The following is an 18744-nucleotide window of genomic DNA, read 5'->3' as shown; positions in this document are numbered from 1 at the left end:
ACGACTTATGAAGGTGCAGGAATGAGGTTCTGGAGGTTAAATTTAGGTTTTTAAGTAGGTAACCAAAATCCAGACTTTCCAAAGTGACATTCTTAGAAATGCTTCCCATTCCGTGTGCAGGACCACAGAGGCAGAGCTCCAGAGTCTCAATGTGTGGATGAGACGGTGCAGGGAAGAGGGCTTTAGATATGTTAGGAACTGGGAAACATTCTGGGGAAGGGGAATACCATTGTGACAGGATGTGCTCCACTTAACCAGAATGGAACCAAACTGCTGGCACTAACATTTAAAAAGGAGATGAAGTAGCTTTACTAGACCATGGGAGAAAGACGATATTTGATCAGAAGCACATGGTTTGGAGGCAGGTATCTTCCAAGGATACTTCCAAAACAGGAAAGATAAGAGTATCCCAGTAGAGCAGTTATGGTTAAGGCTGAAGTAGCCTAGATGGATAAAAATAAAGAGCACACAAATGGGAAAGAGGCTAAAATATTGTGATATTTAGAGCAGGAATCATACTAAAAACTGCATAAAGGGAATTTGTATCTTTTTCCAAGATATACAGTGCTTCTGAGCCAAACTTTTTAAATTAGCATGGGATCATTTTTATTTGCTGAAATCAATGAAAATTTTTCTGAGAATTTTTCTGAGTCCCCATTTTTGATGAATTGAGCTCGTATTCCATTAAGCCTCAGTGTTTTTTGAGACAAGTATTGCAACCCTTTGGGATCACCACTGTGTGGTCCTAGTTTCTAAAACCCTTGGACCAGGACAGTGGTGGCCAACTCTGATCCCTGTGAACCACAAATAGGCCTGGTTTTTAGGATATCCATGAAATAAATTTGCATGCACTGCCTCCATTGTGTACAAATCTATCTTAAAACCAGACCTGTTTGTGGCTCTTGAGGACTGGAGTTGGCTACCTATTAACAAGGAGTTAGGTTAGGCAGAGGAGGGAGGGGCATATGATTTTCAGAACAGCACCTCCACTGAGGCTACTGGAATGGCTGGCCCCCTGCCTGTATAAGAGAGGTTGCATTATAGATAGAGGTGACATTTTTTAGTTAGCAGTTAGAGAAGAAGGAGCTGTTTTCCTAACTGCTATCGTAAAGTCTGCACACTTTAAATTCAGATTGTTGCATCCTTTAAAGTATTTACTAACTTCTATGGACTTCAGGACAGTTGTTGAGGCTTTTATTATGTCTACTTTAAAAAGTACTTGAGGAGGATGGCCGATTTGTATTAAGATCTACCGATAAGGCTTTCTAACAGTCCCTACTGTTAAGACTGCACAATTGCAAGTTACCTGTAGCAGAGTTTTCTCTATAATGGGCCCTATCTTCTGGAATGAACTACTAATTGAGCTTCGTGACATCACTGACCTTAAACTATTTAGGAAAAAATTTGACTCATTATTTTCAGAGGTCTTCCCATGCTCATTATAAATTGATCTATGTGTTTCCTAATTTTAACTATGTTATATTACTTTGTTAATTTATGAATGTGTTTTATGATTTGTTATCAAGTCAGGTATTATTTGATGTTTGAGTATTATGTATGTATATTGTACATTACTTAGCAATGTATTTGCAAAATAAGCAGTATATAAGCACATTTAAATAAATAAATAGAGGGTTTTTTTCCCCATTCTTCATGTACTAGGCCTCAGGGCTTGGATTTTGCACTGAATAGGAAAGGGACAATTTTCCTTGCTGGTACATAAGTTGTCCAGGAAAGGTATCCCAGGATTTGTTTGAGATTTTGGACTTACTTTTGAAATTCTTTTTTCTATGAGATCCCTGATACTTGACCTGGGTTAAGGGTCTTCAGGAGGGAACCCTCTCTTGGAAAGGCCAGGAGTAGAGGAGAGTCCACTGATCTATGTTTCACAGCCCATGGCTGGATCAGTAATGAATGACTTGTGGCAGGAGAATTCCAGATTTTGCCTTTTTATGAAGCTTGCCTTGTGTTTTGAGGGGAAGATATTTCTGCCACCCTTCCTGCCCTACAGTGAGGAAAATTAGAAAAGTTGATTGTTCCCTGCTGCCTGGACCTTTCATCTGAAAGATACCAAGTATAATTTGGAGAAAGAGAACTGTGAGTAAGATCTTTTTGTTACATCTGGAGACCTCCATCCGGAGTCTTCACCCTCGGGAGAAGTGATACAAATTGAAAATTGTGCAGTGTTGAAGCCATGTTTGCCTGCTAGTATTTTTGGAAGGATATTTTCTGCCCAACATTGGATACTCCTGAACATCTGAGAAGTTTTGCTTTTTCAAGCCCTGTATGAAGAGATCCTTCCTGGCCCATCTGCTGAGGGACACTTGCAAAGAGAAGGAAAGTTGTAGAAATGTGATAACAAAATATAGTGCCAAGAATTGGTGTGTATAGTGCACAACTTGTGTTTTGAAGAATGTCTGCAGTAAAGTTTTGTTTGAACATCCAACTTGAGCATCCAGAGTGTTTTGCTGGTCTCACATCCTTCCTACTCACATTGAGGAATAGAGCTCCCCAGGAAAAAGAGAGAGAAAAGTCACCCCCCCCCCCAATACTCTGAGTCTTGAAGAGTATTTCCCCCCACTCCACTCAACTCCCATCAGAAAGAACCTGGCACCCCTTCTCTGTGAGACAGAGAGGAGTTAACCCTTGGACTCCATGTGACTCCTGCTTTCCAGGCCCACTATCAGAAGAAGGAACTACACACATGTCAAACAAACCCTGAGTCCTCTATCTGGTAAAACTACAGTATGTGTTATTGACCAATTGATCTTTTTTGTGAAGCCATAGCATGAGCTGAGTGACCAAGCATCTTTCTCAACTCCTGTTGTATAAGACAGGATGAACGAAGAAAGAATCTGCAGTATTAGCATTTTTTGGTTGATTTTTAAGTGTTGGTGACTGAATCACTATATGAAGACTTTTCTTGTTCTTAGAACTGGGCAGTGACCCCACCATTGGCAGCCTGAGCAGGTATGGGTGAAGGATCTTCCCACAGGATTAATAGAAGGGGTTACTAAAAAATAAACATACTTCTTCTTCTTCTGTCCATGGTATACCTTTGGATAGGAATTAGATAGCCCCTATGGTTTAAGTGGTGGTTACTGATTGAAACGGAACGGTTGTTTTATGGGTTGTGGAGGTGTATGTTTTTTCTATTTTCATTTTTCATGAGGTACTGGCCTGATGGGGTTGACAGTTAGCTCTTGGTATTTTTATAGTGTGATTGTATTTATTTGTTTGCTATTGATTGTCTATTATTTGCTTTTCCTTTATTATTTGTACTTTTTGATTGCTGAATCTGGCTTTTATATACAGTTACTGTCTAAAGATGTTTATTACATTCTTTGTATTTTGCAGTTTTATGTAGACCAGTTTGGATGGTCTTTGGCTCGGGGTGGTGTGGATGGGTATAGCAATAAGTAAACAAAAATACAGTAAAAGAATGTTAAACTGAGGCAAGAGAGAGCAGACTTTGTGCTAAAAGGAATTAAAACCTCAGAACTTAGCTACCCAGGCATGGTATCTCTCTTCTCATGTTGGAAGCCAAATAACAGTTGGAGATAAATTCAGATGGACTGCAGTAGCATGAAAATAAATAGTTTTGTATTATCTACTGTTCATCCATGTTGGTAGTAGCACAATAGGGGCTGTCTCTTAAAGAATTTGGCACATCACAAGTGCGATGTGAGACACAAGCCCAAAGTTAAGAAGCCCGTTGAATTTTTGGAAAGATACCCAGGCATGTGTTGTTGGATTTCTAACAACCTTGTTTGAAACTATCCTTAGACTATTTGATAAGGCTAGAGCAAGGATTTTGATGCGCAGTCACATGATGATGACTGACAGAGGTATATCTAGTAGCTTTGGCTCCCTGGGTAGAGATGTTTCTCCCTGCCATTCCTGAAAGTGACAAAAAAACCCCCCCAAAAAACTGGAAACTTGTAGACACATGAAAAGTTAATAGCATCAGCAAATCAAGGAAAAAATGGCAAATAGTAAAACAAACAACCCCAAAATAAAAACAAGCTTTACTGCTTGAGTGGTGGCCCTGGTTGGGGGGGGGGGGGAGAGGATGTCTCCTACAGCACCTCTCTGACTGGGAGGGAGAGCTGACTCCAGTGGGGAGCAGCTTCAGGAGGGAAAGCTAGTCCTGGCAGTATTATCTCAGACAGGCACAGGAGCTATCAAGTTACGAATTTCTTCCATCAATTTGGTGCCACATAGTGCGCTGGTAGTATCTACTCCTTCTCACTGAGGCAGACCTTAGTGAGGGAACGCCAAGCCATTTCAAGATGATACTGTGCAGGGCCAGAATGCTCCCATTTGTCAATGCTAAGCTCAAGTGCGCCCCCCCACCCGCCACCTTAAGTGTTCAGGTTGTCTCCCCTGTCCATCTAATCTCATCTGCCATCTTGTTTTCTCCCGTCAATGTTATTCCTTCCTTCCTTCCCAATGTTCCCTGCCCTTTCAGGTACCACCTCCTTCTTCTATTTAAGTTCTTTTTTTTTATTCCTCACTATTTTTTTTTTCCAATTCTAGTTCATCTCTCCCCAGTGCTGTGGCTATAGTAACTGGGATGCACACAGTGAAGGAAGTGGTGAGGAGCAACCATGGAAACCGGAAACATACCCTTTGTCCCTGTGCTGTCAATCTACTGCTGCAGCCTGGGAGACTAACTGGAGGGCAGGAGTAAGCTATCGTTTAACAGCCACACATGGATGGCTGGGTCACAGCAGGCCTGTCGCTTCTCTTCTTCCTCTCCCTAGAACCAAAGTGGAATGTCCCTACTAGATCAGCACTCCACACTAGGAGCCTTATTGCCCTGCCCTAATTGCATCCACTAATATCTCATATATGTGTGAAAGGGCTCTCAAAGGAATGGGTCCTGGCTCCCCTGAGCTTACCCCAATTTGGGGCTGTACTGTGCAACCTTGGTACACTTACCAAGAGAATCCTGTTACAGTTGAACCCTGAACTCTGAGTTGTGCAGTCGGGAGACTGTGTCAGGAAACACCTGTAGCTTGGAGGGGTAACTTCTAAACAAGAAGAGATAAAACCAGGAAGGAAAACCTATCCTGTTCAGCTATAGGCTAAAGAAACCACATGATAAGTTCAACCAATGGGATCCAACATGTCAGAGGGTGTCCCAGCCAGTCAGGACAAAGACAGGGTTTTTGATTGTTCCACTTTGCGCAGAAAACAGAGTTGAGTATTTGGGGAAAGACTGCAGCAAGCCAAGGAGGAAGGAGGCTAATACCAAGCTGAGGATGGCATGCTCAGCACTGACAGAGGGAATAGAAGGAAGAAAGCAGAAGACAGGTTCTTCGACCAGAAGCTGTTGATGTTCCTCCAAGATACTCAAGCCACTGAGGCTGGGGCTGATTTTTCTCTCAAAGGGACTCAGATAAGTACTTTATAACTGGCTAAGAAATGCTCTAGGGATATCAAGTGGAGTATGCAATGCCTGAAACCCCATAGCATATCATCTCCTTTCAGTGGACACAGATTCTTTAAAGGGGTTGCCTGTAAGACATTGGTCCCAAATTCCAGGATCTGCTAAAGCAGGGTTTTATCAGCTTGTTCCCCTTGTGAATGCACAAAGGATTGGAGCTCATTTCAAAAAATAAGAAAAATAACAAATCTGCACCCACACTGCATCCTTCACTCTGTAAGCCTCTGAAGGGCGGTTCATATAAATTGGTCTCCCGGACTGAATTGCACCTTGTTGCAAAGTGATTATTATAAAAAGGGGATAAACCCCTGAGTACCTGGGTAAACTCATGCACATTCTAAATATATATAACCCTGTTAACTATGACTCTCATTACTGCTGGACTACTGAAGTAGTGTGTAGTTGTTGTGTTATCGAGTTATCCTTAAGTACTCTATTATAAAGTTATACTGGTTGCTTACATTTTATGGTGTTGCCTTGTGGCTTTGCCCTGTTCTGTTACTAGCTGCAAGTAAAAGATGTTTAATGCTCTTTACCCAATGTGTTGATTGCATGGTGAGTAAAGAACGTGGGGAAAAGAGACACTTGCTGGGGTGCTATTGGGGTGGGAATGCCGTGTATCCCTCTAAAAGTTGTGAACCCATAAACCCCTATATCTGTTTCTTCTATGAGGATTTGTCTCTCATTGTACCCAAGGTAAAATGCACCACCTATTAAGGGGGGGGGGGGGCACTACATATGCAATATATGGTACAACTTGGTATGAGAATTCCTAGTGTGTTGGAGACAAATGTAATCCTGCCTCATATGGAAATGCATGGACATAAAAGTATTTTGTTTTACTTCCTAGGCGGACTTGTGCATGTCAAGGGCTGGACCCTGAAACCTGTGGTGCTTCTTTTTCTTTTGGGTGCTCTTGGAGTATGTACTACAATGGATGTAAGTTTGCCAGAAGCAAAGCCCCACGGAAGTTTAAATTGCTTGGTGATGATCCAAAAGAGGTTGGTGTTCCTTTACAATGAAAGTTGAGATTCTGTTCCCTTTTTCTTGTGCATTTTTCTACCACCCTTGGGGTTTTTCTTGTTTTTCATATGATTTTCAGAAGGCAAATGCAGCGGAAAATTGTGTTGATCACAAGAAAAAGTGCACTGGTCTCTGTGAATATTCACAAGACTAAGGATCACATTTGAGAATTGGGAAAATTCCCTCGGCATTATTTGTGCATCTTTTAGCATGTTTATCATTTTTGGGATGAGTTTTTGGTCCAAATTTAGACTGCAGCAAAACTTACATTGCTTCACAATGGCATAAGTTAACTGATTTATGACATATTTGTGGATTTTTTTGTTCAATTTTCTACTGGAAAGTAATTTAAAGAAAGAATTTTTGTTTGTGCAAACCCTAAATTTGGCCATAAAATTCATTGCAGTAACAGTTTGGCTTGTTTAACCTTTGTTGTTTCTTTGTTCAAGCATTAAATCTGTTTTTAAAGAAAATAGAGTTTGGCATACCTGTTTAGGTTGACAGTGAGTTTTGATGACAGAAAAAAAAATTTGATGGGCAGCGAGATAGAAGATCACAAAGGCTAAGGGGCAGTTCAATATATGGTACATACTGGATACTTTCTGTTAGGGATGTGCAGAGCAAAAGTTTAAGTTCATATGTCCATATGTCCAAAGGGGGTCCCATTTGCGGTCAATATGGACATAAACAGAATTCAATGAGTTGAGTATATGTCCATATGTGCATATAAAAATTTAAACCCCTCACCCTCCTTAATCCCCCCCCCCCAAGACTTACCACAACTCCCTGGTGGTCCAGCGGGGTCAGGACGCCATTTCTGACCAACTTTGCAAGGAGCACGTGACGTCGGCGTCACGTTGGAGTGACGCGGCGTCACGTGATTCCCCGCGGGTTCGCGCCGGAACGCTCGTTCGGCCCAAAAGGAACTTTTGGCCAGCTTGGGGGGGGCCTCCTGACACCCCCCAAGCTGGCCAAAAGTTCCTTTGGGCCGAACGAGGGTGCCGGAGGGAACTCGCGGGGAATCACGTGACGCCGCGTCACTGCGACGTGGCGCCGACGTCACGTGATTCCCCGCGGGGTCGCTTCCGGGATCCTCGTTCGGCCCAAAAGGAACTTTTGGCCAGCTTGGGGGTGTCAGGAGGCCCCCCCCAAGCTGGCCAAAGTTCCTTTTGGGCCGAACGAGGATCCCAGAAGCGACCCCGCGGGGAATCACGTGACGTCGGCGTGACGCGGCGTCACGTGATTCCCCGCGAGTTCCCTCCGGCACCCTCGTTCGGCCCAAAAGGAACTTTTGGCCAGCTTGGGGGGGCCTCCTGACACCCCCAAGCTGGCCAAAAGTTCCTTTTGGGCCGAACGAGCGTTCCGGCGCGAACCCGCGGGGAATCACGTGACGCCGCGTCACTCCGACGTAGCGCCGATGTCACGTGCTCCTCGGAAAGGCTTTCAGAAATGGCGTCCTCACTCCTCGCTGGATCACCAGGGAGTTGTGGTAAGACTTTGGGGGGGGGATTAAGGAAGGTGAGGGGTTTAAATTTTTATTTTGGATCAACAATCGCGATTTCCAACTTATCCAACATAGCTATGTTGAATAAGTTGGAAATCCGATCGTTTATGTCTCATCACTTTTTTAAGTTAAAAAAAAAAAAAAAAGTAGAGTTTTACATTTATGTTCAATACGAATGCACACCCCTACTTTCTGTTGCTAATTTGGATTTTGGATAAGACCTGGCCAACCAATAGAGATCGTAGATACATATAATGTTGTAATTAAGAAATAATACCTGACTCAGCATGATAGGATATATCATGAGATATCAGCTTCTGCCTTATAAGTGCAGGATGTGACAGTATGCTACAATATATCATAGGCATCCCAAATGTTAAGGGATGCAAACAGGTTTGGTATTCAAGATAAAACAAAATATATCAATTGATTATCAGTATTAACCACTCCAGACAAATTCCATGTCCATTTATTGCACATAGCCTGAAAACCAGAACTGCTTGCGGCCCTTAAGGACTGAATTTTAACTACTATTGATAAAGCATCTCCTGAAGGATATTATTATTATCTTGAAAAACACATCTTAAAAAATAGTTTTTGCTTTTATTTTTTTATTTATTTACATAGCCTTCAACCATGACAAATAGTTCATAGAGGAAAGATTACATTTTTGCCTTACTTTCTCTCCTATCTTTTACTCTTTCATGGTACACAGTTGGTTAGATTGAAAGGAAACCTCAAGTACCATCAAGTCCAACCATTTTCTAAAGGCCTCACAGCACTCTTTATGTAATAATTCATGTTTATCCAGTTAGAAAGTGATCTGGTTAGCTTGGGGGCAGGGCAGGGTAAGGGCATTCGTGGGCAGAGCCAGCTCTCTAGTTGTTAGCCATGTAAACATTGATTTTTAGAGTTATTCGGCTAACTGCTGAAAGGCAGTCCTAAAGTTATCCAGATAAGCTTATCCGGCTAACTTTAACATAGCCAGGTATATTTAGTCGCATGCCTGTGACACTGAATACCCCTAAAGTATTTGCCAGATAAGTTTATCCGGCTAACTTTGCTAGCCAGCTAGTGGTTGAACATAGACCTCAATAAAACATAATAGAATTATAAATAAGGGCAAAGCTAATAAAAAAATAATTAAAGATACACAAAACAAACCAGAATTTCACACATTATAAAAAAAATTAATAAACAAGAAACATAGATGCAATAAATCATATAAAAGCATTTACTTAAATAGCACATATAATAATAAATACCCAATTAATGGTTAAAAGCTTGCTTAAAATTCAGGCTTGTATTGCTTTTCTGAATTTAGTATATTTAAGGCCTGATTTAAAAAAAACCCCACAAGTAAAAAACGGGGGTTACGCATATGGCCGGGCCTTGCGCGCGCTGTGCACATTTTAGAAGAGGCATGGCCATGCGCGTAACCCCTGTTACGTGCACAAAAGCCAGGCCTCTATCAAGGGGCGGTCCCGGGGGCAGGGAGGGGCAGTCTGCGGAGTGGGGAGGGGCAGTCCGCGGGGCAGGGTGGAGCTGGAGGCCGCCGATACAGCGTCCATTTGCTGCTGTGCCAGGGGATTGCGCCGGCAGCCTGCTGGCACGTGCAACTTATGCTAGCTCAGGAGCTGGCATAAAGTTCCGAAATAAAGAAATCTACAAAAATTAGGGCCTTCAAAGGGGTCGAGGAGGAGAGGGGAAGAGGGAGGGAGGTTAGGTGGTGGAGGCCCGATCAGAAGACCTTTCTACAACGGTTGTAAAGATTTCAATAGATGATACTTAATCAACAGATTCACCAAATATTGAGGTAGACTCCAATATAGAGATCTAAGCTCATACAGAGAATTTTATATTTCATACTGCACACAATTGGAAACCAATGCAATTTTTCTCACTCTGTGGACACATGATCAAATTTTCTCAAGCTGTAGAGTAACCTAACTGCAATATTTTGCAGAAATCCAAGTTACCTCAACTGGAATTCAGGTAAGTTATGACCAAGAGTAGGGATGTGCAGAGGGACGACATATGTTATATTCGGTATTCGTATTTGTGGGGGGGCAGGTACATTGCATTCAGCAAGGGGGGCCCCGATCCGTTCATGCGTTCCATTCTTATTCATTTCCTGGCTAAAATTTAATTAACTACAACCTCCCCCCTCCTGCCCCCCCCCCCCAAGACTTACCAAAACTCCCTGGTGGTCCAGTAGGGGTCCGGGAGCCATCTACTGTACTCACAATGTCGGCTGCCAGTATTCAAAATGGCTCCTTTGACCTTACTATGTCACAGGGGCCACCTGTGCCATTGGTCGGCCCCTGTCACATGGTAGGAGCAATGGACGGCCGGCACCATCTTGTGCTCCTACCATGTGACAGGGGCCAACCAATGGCACAGGTAGCCCCTGTGACATAGTAAGGGCAAAGGCTATCGGCGCCATTTTGATTACTGGCAGCCGACGGCCCGAGTGCAGGAGATGGCTCCAGGACCCCCCGCTGGACCACTAGGGACTTTTGGCAAGTCATGGGGAGGTCAGGAGTCTTTTGGTAAGTCTTGGGGGACCCTCCTGACCACCACAAGACTTGCCAAAAGTCTCTGGTGGTCCAGCGGGGGTCTGGGAGCGATCTCCTGCACTCGGGCTGTCGGCTGCCAGTATTCAAAATGACGCTGATAGCCTTTGCCCTTAATATGTCACAGGGGCTATCGGCGCCATTTTGAATACCGGCAGCCGACGGCATGAGTGCAGTAGATGGCTCCCGGACCCCCGCTGAACCACCAGGAAGTTTTGGCAAGTCTTGGCGGGGGGGTCAGGAGGGTGGGGGTTTTGTTTAAATTCGCTCCTTTAAACGACCGAATAATTCGGTGAAGATTCATTGTATTCATGGGAATCGCGATACGTTTCGCTTCCCCACGAATACAACGAATATGGCCCTATATGTTGCGGATTGCCAATATGTTGCAAACGAATGCACACCCCTAACCGAGAGTATTAGTAATGTATTCTAGAGAAAACAAAAACATGAACTAACATTATCAGATCATGTTTACTAATTAAAAATATCAATATCTCCTGCAGTTCACCCAAACTTTCACCAGTTCATCTAGACCATTTAACCCTTCACACTGAACCCCTACCAGTTCTCCTGGGCCTCCTGAAGCTGTAGACACAAGCTTGATTTCAATTGCGCAAGTCAGTTAGCAGATGTAAAAGTGTTCAGACAAGCTTGGTAATGTGTATACCCCTTACAAAATAGTAAGCGGTGCACACATACTTATCGATCTCAACCTGGAACACCTGTAGACCACCCCTTTTTTCAATGTTAAAATGTACATACCATAATGCAATATGTGCATACACGTGAGATTAATAAAATATCATATACACATATGCATGCTACTTATTTGCATATATTCTATTTTTATGTTTGCAATCCCTAGATAACTCTGAAAATTCACCCATTTAAATTACAGTCTGTTCAAGATTTACATTTAGTTGAGACTATAAAATTGGCTATCAGAGTGATTAAATAATAATCAATGTCCAAGACAATCATGCGAAGCCGATCATAAATTATGAATGTTGCAAAAACCGGTGCACAAAAATGTAGTTATTAATAAGGTGGAGTTGTTATTTCTGCAAACTTTTTCACAGAAACTTTCACTTGTAATTTTATTATCAACTAATTTGCCTGGGTAGAAAAATTGTGCACCAAATTGCTGATCCCCAGCGGGAAATCCCTTAGGTTAGTGCATAGCCCTCCTAGTGATGAAAGAAAATTAGATATCGCCACAGAAAAGGAAGAAGAGACTCCTATGTCAGGTAATTCTGAAAAAGGTGTCAAATCATTCTGAGTGACCAGAATTCCCTGCAAGGGGGAGATTAACTTCTAGGCCCTTTTGCATTGCTTTGACCAAGTCCATTGTTAACAACACTGGTAATCATAATCAAGTAAAAGAGACAGCAGCAATAATAACACTGGAAGTTGGTCTGATTTTCAACTCAGTTTTTCCAATAATTGGTAGAATTGACTAAAATGATCTTTACAGCTCTTGATGTTACAGTCCAATTGATTTGCATGTTATTATTCAATAAATTTGTGACTTTAAAACTTCCAGCATAAGGCTTCAGATGTTAGTCAGTTTCTGTAATATTTTAGCTCCTTCTCCTTACCAAATCAGTAGAACATATGTTCATCAATTCCCATTGTGAAATGGGTAGAAATTTATTTCCAGTTACTTATATGAATCTCAAGTCCCCCATTTTCATACCTCTCCTGTAGTCTTCTCTATTCTCTTTCCTTCTCCTTGTAGCATCTAGTAGGCACTGTTCACTTCTTTCCTCAATTGCAGTTTCTTATGAGATGATAGTAGATGCATCCAGTTGATCCTATGTTCTTCTCCTCTCTCTCTTTCTATCTCCAGGTAATGGATTTGAATCCATTCCTGTTCAAGGATCTAAATGGTCCAAAGGTTCTTTCTAGGTAAAAGACACCACTTCCTCTGGAAGGTATAGAATCTGAGTCCCTGGGCCCTAAGGCACTCAGTCAATGAAATAAAACAAGAAGGAACAATTTTACTGAAAAGGGGAAATCAAACAAGAGGCAGGAAGAGTGGAAAAAACTTCCTCCTCAAATAACAGAGAGGTTTCCACAATTATGGACAAAAATATGGGATAAGGCACTCTCTCTCCATTTCTTTACCATGTCTCAGTCCCAGAGACCTCCAGAGTCCTTCTTCCTGCAAATAATCAAAATAGGGACAAAAAAGGACATTGAGCCCCTACAAGGATCTACTAAGGAAATACAAACTAAGAATCCACACCCTGAGATGGTGGCAGAGATTTATAAACTGTTTGAGCACACCATCTGAATCTCCCAAACTACTGCTAACTACATTACTCCACTCACCTCTAAAGAATTGGAATAGTATAGTACCGCCTCACTCCTTAGGACGATACCCTTTCAATACTGTGAACCACCAACCTTTTCTGATGGCCACCACACAAATTTCCCAGGCACGGTTCCAAAATTGGACAACAGAGCAACTTTACACAGAAAAATTGAATAAAATATGTTAATAAAAAGCACTGTACTACTAAGCTATGGTGGATTCTCTCACAATCTGGATACATCAGGATTCTCTTACAGCCTGTAAAATTCAAATTAGATCACTTCCAAACATATGACACAAGACATAAACACTTCTACAAACAGACACACTCCACTACATCCCAACTGTATCCTGGAAAGCAACTGATAAATGTCATTTACATAATGATAACTCATATTAGGTCTTCGAAATTTTCTTCCAATGTTCCTCAAACTTTCTTCACCAAAGAAATATATATAAACAAGAAAGATGGAAAACATTTCCCATTCTGGTCAACAATAAAAAAACATTCCCCTAACAGAAATATAGAAAACCTACTTCTCCTGCCTTGCATTTGATAATCTCTACCTTACACACTACCACAAACTTACACAATTTTAATTTCCACCCAAATACATCATTATACTACATGGACAATATTCCCACTAACACACCTTTGACAAATGATATGCTAGTGGGAACATCACCATCAACTCTCTCTCTTCACTAGGTGGACATCCAACTCTAAAAGGATTCCACTTTGAGGAATCATTCAATTTATCATATTCAACTTCTCTCTAATACTGGGTCACAACCTTCAACTTCAGACTCCTAATTTCCTAGAAAGAAGAAAAATAGATTTTTTCCTGTGAAGAAAATAAAAATGAATGATGAAAGTTGCTTCCTATAATCCATGCTCTTGAAAGATAATAGGTAGATATAGATAGATATAAATAACATGCTAGATATATATATATTGGCATGAAAAGATCAAGTCAGAAACCATTTTTCAAGGTTTTATTAATTTTATAATAAGGTTTTTCAGAATTTTTTTTTCAAAAAGCTACACACACAAATAACACACCACCATGATCATTTCAGCCCACCAATCACAAAAATTGCCTATGTCCCTAGTGATAGAGGTGATAGAGTGATAGAGGTGATCAGTTTTTGTTAGTGTCTCTTGATATTACTTCCGCATTTGATTCGATTGATCATCAGATTTTGTTGTCTCGTTTGCAGGAATGTGGTATATCCGGGACAGTTCTTACTTGGTTTAAAAGCTATTTGTCAGATCAAACGGTCAGATTAAACTTTCAATCGTCATCTTCTCAGTCATTAAAAACTGGGGTCCCACAAGGCTCTGCCTTGTCGGCTATGTTATTTAACATTTATTTGGCCCCTATTACAAAACTGTTGTCCATCATTACTGATGGATTTAAAATTTATGCGGACGACATTCAGTTTTACATTAAGGTACAACAGTCATGGCAAATCACTTCTGATACCTTGCACTTGTGTATAGATTCAATCAAGCGATGGCTAAAACAAAATAAACTTATGCTGAATACCAACAAGACCAATATCGTATTGATCCATCGTCCTCATTGTACACCTTCCAATGACTCAATTCACATTGATGACATCTCATTCACCATTGATAAACCCATTAGGAGCTTAGGAGTTTTACTTGATCCCATGCTGTCCTTTCATCCTCACATTAGATCCCTTATTAAAAGTGGGTTTTTTAAACTTCGTCTTATTGCAGGGTTGAGGCATTTGCTATTTGATCGAGATTTTCTGATTGTAATTCGTGCGATCATTTTTCCTCACTTTATTGCAACAGTTTGTTTATCGGTCTTCCTAAAACGACATTACATTCGTTACAATTACTGCTTAATTCGGCTGCGCGTTTAGTATCCCATTCGAAGCGTTGTGAGCATATTTCTCCAGTCCTATATAATCTGAATTGGCTATCAATAACTGAACGCATTACTTATAAAATAGTTATGATTGTTTTTAAGTTGTTAACTTCAGATTCCTCTTACTGGCTAAATGCTCTTCTACGCATTTACAGACCATTAAGATGTTTACGTTCTTCTCAATTGAATTTGCTAGAAGTCCTTCTGTTCAACACGCTCATTTATATAGTACTTGTGAGACCTCTTTTTCCATTGCTGCGCCAACACAATGGAATCTTATTCCATTTGAGCTCAGGTCTTTGGATGATGCAAAAAAGTTCAGACAGTTATTGAAAGAGCACCTTATCCATCGTGCATACAATATATTCTAGAGTGCTGCCAGCAAAATAAATACCTTTACAGATGTGAGGATTCTGTTACATATTTTGGGTGATTGACTATTTATTTTGTTTACATGAGATTGGTTATTTCTGTCTCTGTGAAATACCCCAAAGATGAGTTTCCTCACTCCGAAGGTCATCAAATCTTCACAAGAGAGCACTGTTCTGTTCGAATGTCTCATTCTGAATGTCAAAGTGGCCCCTAACCCCTACACCTAGCTTGATGTATCAACCTAGGTTGAGAGAACATTGCACAAATCTCATCTTTGGGTGAGTTTCCTCACTCCGAAGGTCATCAAATCTTCACAAGAGAGCATATAGAGGTATAAATACCTACCTTGTTGAAGAGTATTATGGCTAGTCTCTCTCTCTCCCCCCCCCCCCCCCCCCCCAGTGGTTGTAGAAGGGCCCTGATAGCTAGGCTGGAGATCTCCAGGAGCTTAATACTACTAAAAACAGCATTTGCAAAAACATCACATAGCACGATAAAGCCCTATCGCATGGCTTTTCGCAAATGAAAAAGGTGTAGTTAAAATACACATTAAAGCTGTGTAATATGACTTTGCAAATTATGAAGGCAGCCCACTTGGCCACAAATCCCACCCCAAACTCCTCCCCTTTTTCTAATTTGCATTGCACTATGCGTTAAAGGTGTTTTTACATGAGTTAAAGGTGTTTTTTCATGCGAAAACACCTTAACACATGTGAAAACGCCATATAGCACTTTGATAAATCACCCCCTAAGTTTGTACCTGAGACAATGGAGGGTAAAGTGACTTGCCCAAGGTCACAAGGAGCGACAGCGAGACTCGATGCTTTTCATAAATTCAGGGATTGACATGACTAACATGGTGGGTGTAATGATGTATTGCCATAGGCCAGCTAATAATGATGCTGCATGATGACACTATGATGTGCAGTAGAGAGTTCTTCATGACCAAATTTGTGCGTTTTATACTCCAAGATGTCCCCACAGTGGCCATTTTTAACTAATGTCACAGATCACAAAAAACACAGCAGTTTTGTTCCAACAAGCAGCAAAACAGACCAAAACAGTTCAAAATATATTTTCTTCATTTTAGGGCATTTTAAGGCTGGATAGTCTGGGTTAGGGGCCCAGGGCACACATCTCAATTCAGACATTAAGTGTTCAGTTCTTAAAAAGGTGTCAGACCACTCTGAGTGTCCATAATTCCCTGCAGGTGGAGGGGAGATTCACTTCTAGGCCCTTTTGCATTGCTTAGACCAAGCCACCCTGTAAGTCCATTATAAACAGCACAGATGATCAAGTAAATCAGACCATAGCAATGATCATGCTGGAGGCTAGTCTGATTTCCAACTCAATTTTTCTGATAATTGGTAGAACTGAATGAAATGATCCATACAGCTCTTGATGTTGCAGTCCAGTTAACCTACATTTATTTATTTATTTAAACATTTTTATTTAGAGGGATCACATGATGTGGTGAGCTGAGGAAGACGTGAATTTCCTGAGCTCCAGATGCCTTCCCCCTTAAAGTTCCATCTGGATAGGGACGACAAATTCAACTAAGATTTCTCCTCAGCAGGGAAGTGCATTGTCTGGTGCCTATACTAATTGCTAATTAAAAGGATATGTCAACCCGATTGACAAAAAAAGACAAGGAGAAGTTGAACATACTGGATGGGAAAATGGCCGCCGCTAAGGGCACATCTCAGGTGGTAGGTCTGAATGAGACATCCATGTCTGAGCTTACAATAGCAGTGGTAGCAGCCCTGAACTCTAAATTTGAAGATCTCTCAGTACAATTTGCAGAGGTAAAGGGTTCCTTGATGAAGTTTCATTTGAGGCTTGAAGGAGTTGAGGGCCAGGTGGGGCTAGTGGAAGATGATTCCCTGGCGCTAACCAGAAAAGTTTATAAACTTGAGAAGCTAGTGGAGGCACAAGATGCGAAAATAGATGACCTAGAAAATAGGTCCTGAAGATCTAATCTTCGCTTTGTGGGATTCACAGATAATATTCCTGATGGAAAACTGCTTGAAATCCTTGAACAATGGCTGCTGGGACTAACAGCGCTGGTGGGCCGCTTCTGGACTGAGCATGCTCACCACATGGGTACCGTGTCAGAGGCCAGAATTAAACTGAGGATCGTCATTGCAAAAATTTTAAATTATGCTCATAAAGCTAGGATCCTTCAAGAATATCACAAAAAGAGCTTTTATATGATGGGAAATGCATCTTAATATTTCAAGATTTCTCCACTCACGTGTCTGTGCTACACCGTGAATTTACTCCTTTATGCTCAGAGCTTGTCAAACAACAACTGCATTTTGCTCTCATTTACCCCGCCATGCTAAAGATTTAGTCTGTACAGGGGTTAAAATGGTGTGATTTGGCAAATGAAGCGAAGGCTTTCCTACTTTCACTGCCGACTAGTGATTCGGAGGTGGATACAAGAGCTTCGGAAAGTTAATTTTTATTTCTGACCTTTGGCGCTGGAATTTGAGATTGGGACAATCAATCTTGTTCGATATTTAAAGTTTGTTTTTTTGCGTGCTGGATCAGATTTTGGTAAGAAGATTCTGAAATCGGATTGTGCTCCAAGCCGGAAAGTTGTGCGCAGCATCTTTTTCTATGCCCTGGCTGAAATCAGTGTTTTTGCTCTGAGTACTACAAGACAATATGTGTGGAGAAAGTCGCTCCTGGCTTTTGCTGTTTCATGACTTGCAGTTGTACCAAAGATTGTTGGGAACAGTAAATATCACCAGATTGGAAAGAAGATGACTAACTTCAGTGCCCCAGGGAGCCCTATTCATAAAAGGTATTTCTTTGTTTTATCAAACTACTGTTGGAAAGCTTGCTATTGTGCTGGAGGCGATAAGCAGCGAAGTGCTAGTTTGTGCTCTTTTTGGTTCTGTTAGCGTTGCCTATGGGGCTCTAAAGCCTGATTGAGTTGCAGGATATAACTCTCGTATGGGTGGTGATCTCAATCCTCATGTTTAGGAGAGTTCCCGCTTGGTTGGCATCCATTTTGAAGTTGGACTTTGAACTATATTTACATTGGGGTTATCAATATGGTGGAACTGAAAGTCAGTATTTCAATGCGGCAGAGATTAGAGACAGATCACCATTCTTGCAATTGAAGAGTTGTGAGCTCACTATCGTACTGGAGACAATGTCTGACAGTTTGAGAGACTACATATACTTGGCCCAGATGACACAACAATTGGACTTATGCTCACTTGATCTGCTCATGCTAATCTGATCTCTCTTTCAGCGTGGGGATATATAGTTGCTGTTTAACTCTTTCTTTTAAGTATCCAGTATAGTTTAGATCTGTTTGTTCTGAACTTTATCTACATTATGAGTCAGGCGTTCCCTGACTCATAATGGAAACAGGCTTCACGACCTCCTTCCTTTACCCTCCGCTCCCACCCTACCCATTGCTCATTGCCCCAAATCATTCCGCTGACGAACTATTCAGCTCAAGACAATTTCCAGCCATAATATTAATTCTTTTAAGGCAATCACCATCATATCCTCTTCAAGACTCACTACTGTAAATATCATCTGTACAGTTGGGGTCTCATGGCCGATCTGTTTCCTGC

At 41.4% G+C, this 18744-nt stretch overlaps 1 protein-coding gene across 4 annotated transcripts in view; it reads left to right on the top strand.

Moving 5' to 3' along the window:
* TET2 (tet methylcytosine dioxygenase 2) overlaps positions 1-18744 on the top strand; it is a 206544-nt gene that overhangs the window by 150030 nt on the left and 37770 nt on the right. For all 4 annotated transcript variants that reach the window (XM_029596968.1, XM_029596953.1, XM_029596956.1 and 1 more), the window contains one exon: positions 6303-6453. In XM_029596968.1, coding sequence (XP_029452828.1) covers positions 6303-6453 — 151 coding nt within the window. The remainder of the gene's footprint in view (positions 1-6302; positions 6454-18744) is intronic.

The sequence above is a fragment of the Rhinatrema bivittatum genome, chromosome 1 (genome assembly GCF_901001135.1).
Source record: "Rhinatrema bivittatum chromosome 1, aRhiBiv1.1, whole genome shotgun sequence".
NCBI lineage: Eukaryota > Metazoa > Chordata > Amphibia > Gymnophiona > Rhinatrematidae > Rhinatrema > Rhinatrema bivittatum.
Note: the sequence above shows the minus strand (reverse complement) of the source record. Positions and strands in the feature narration are given on the sequence as shown.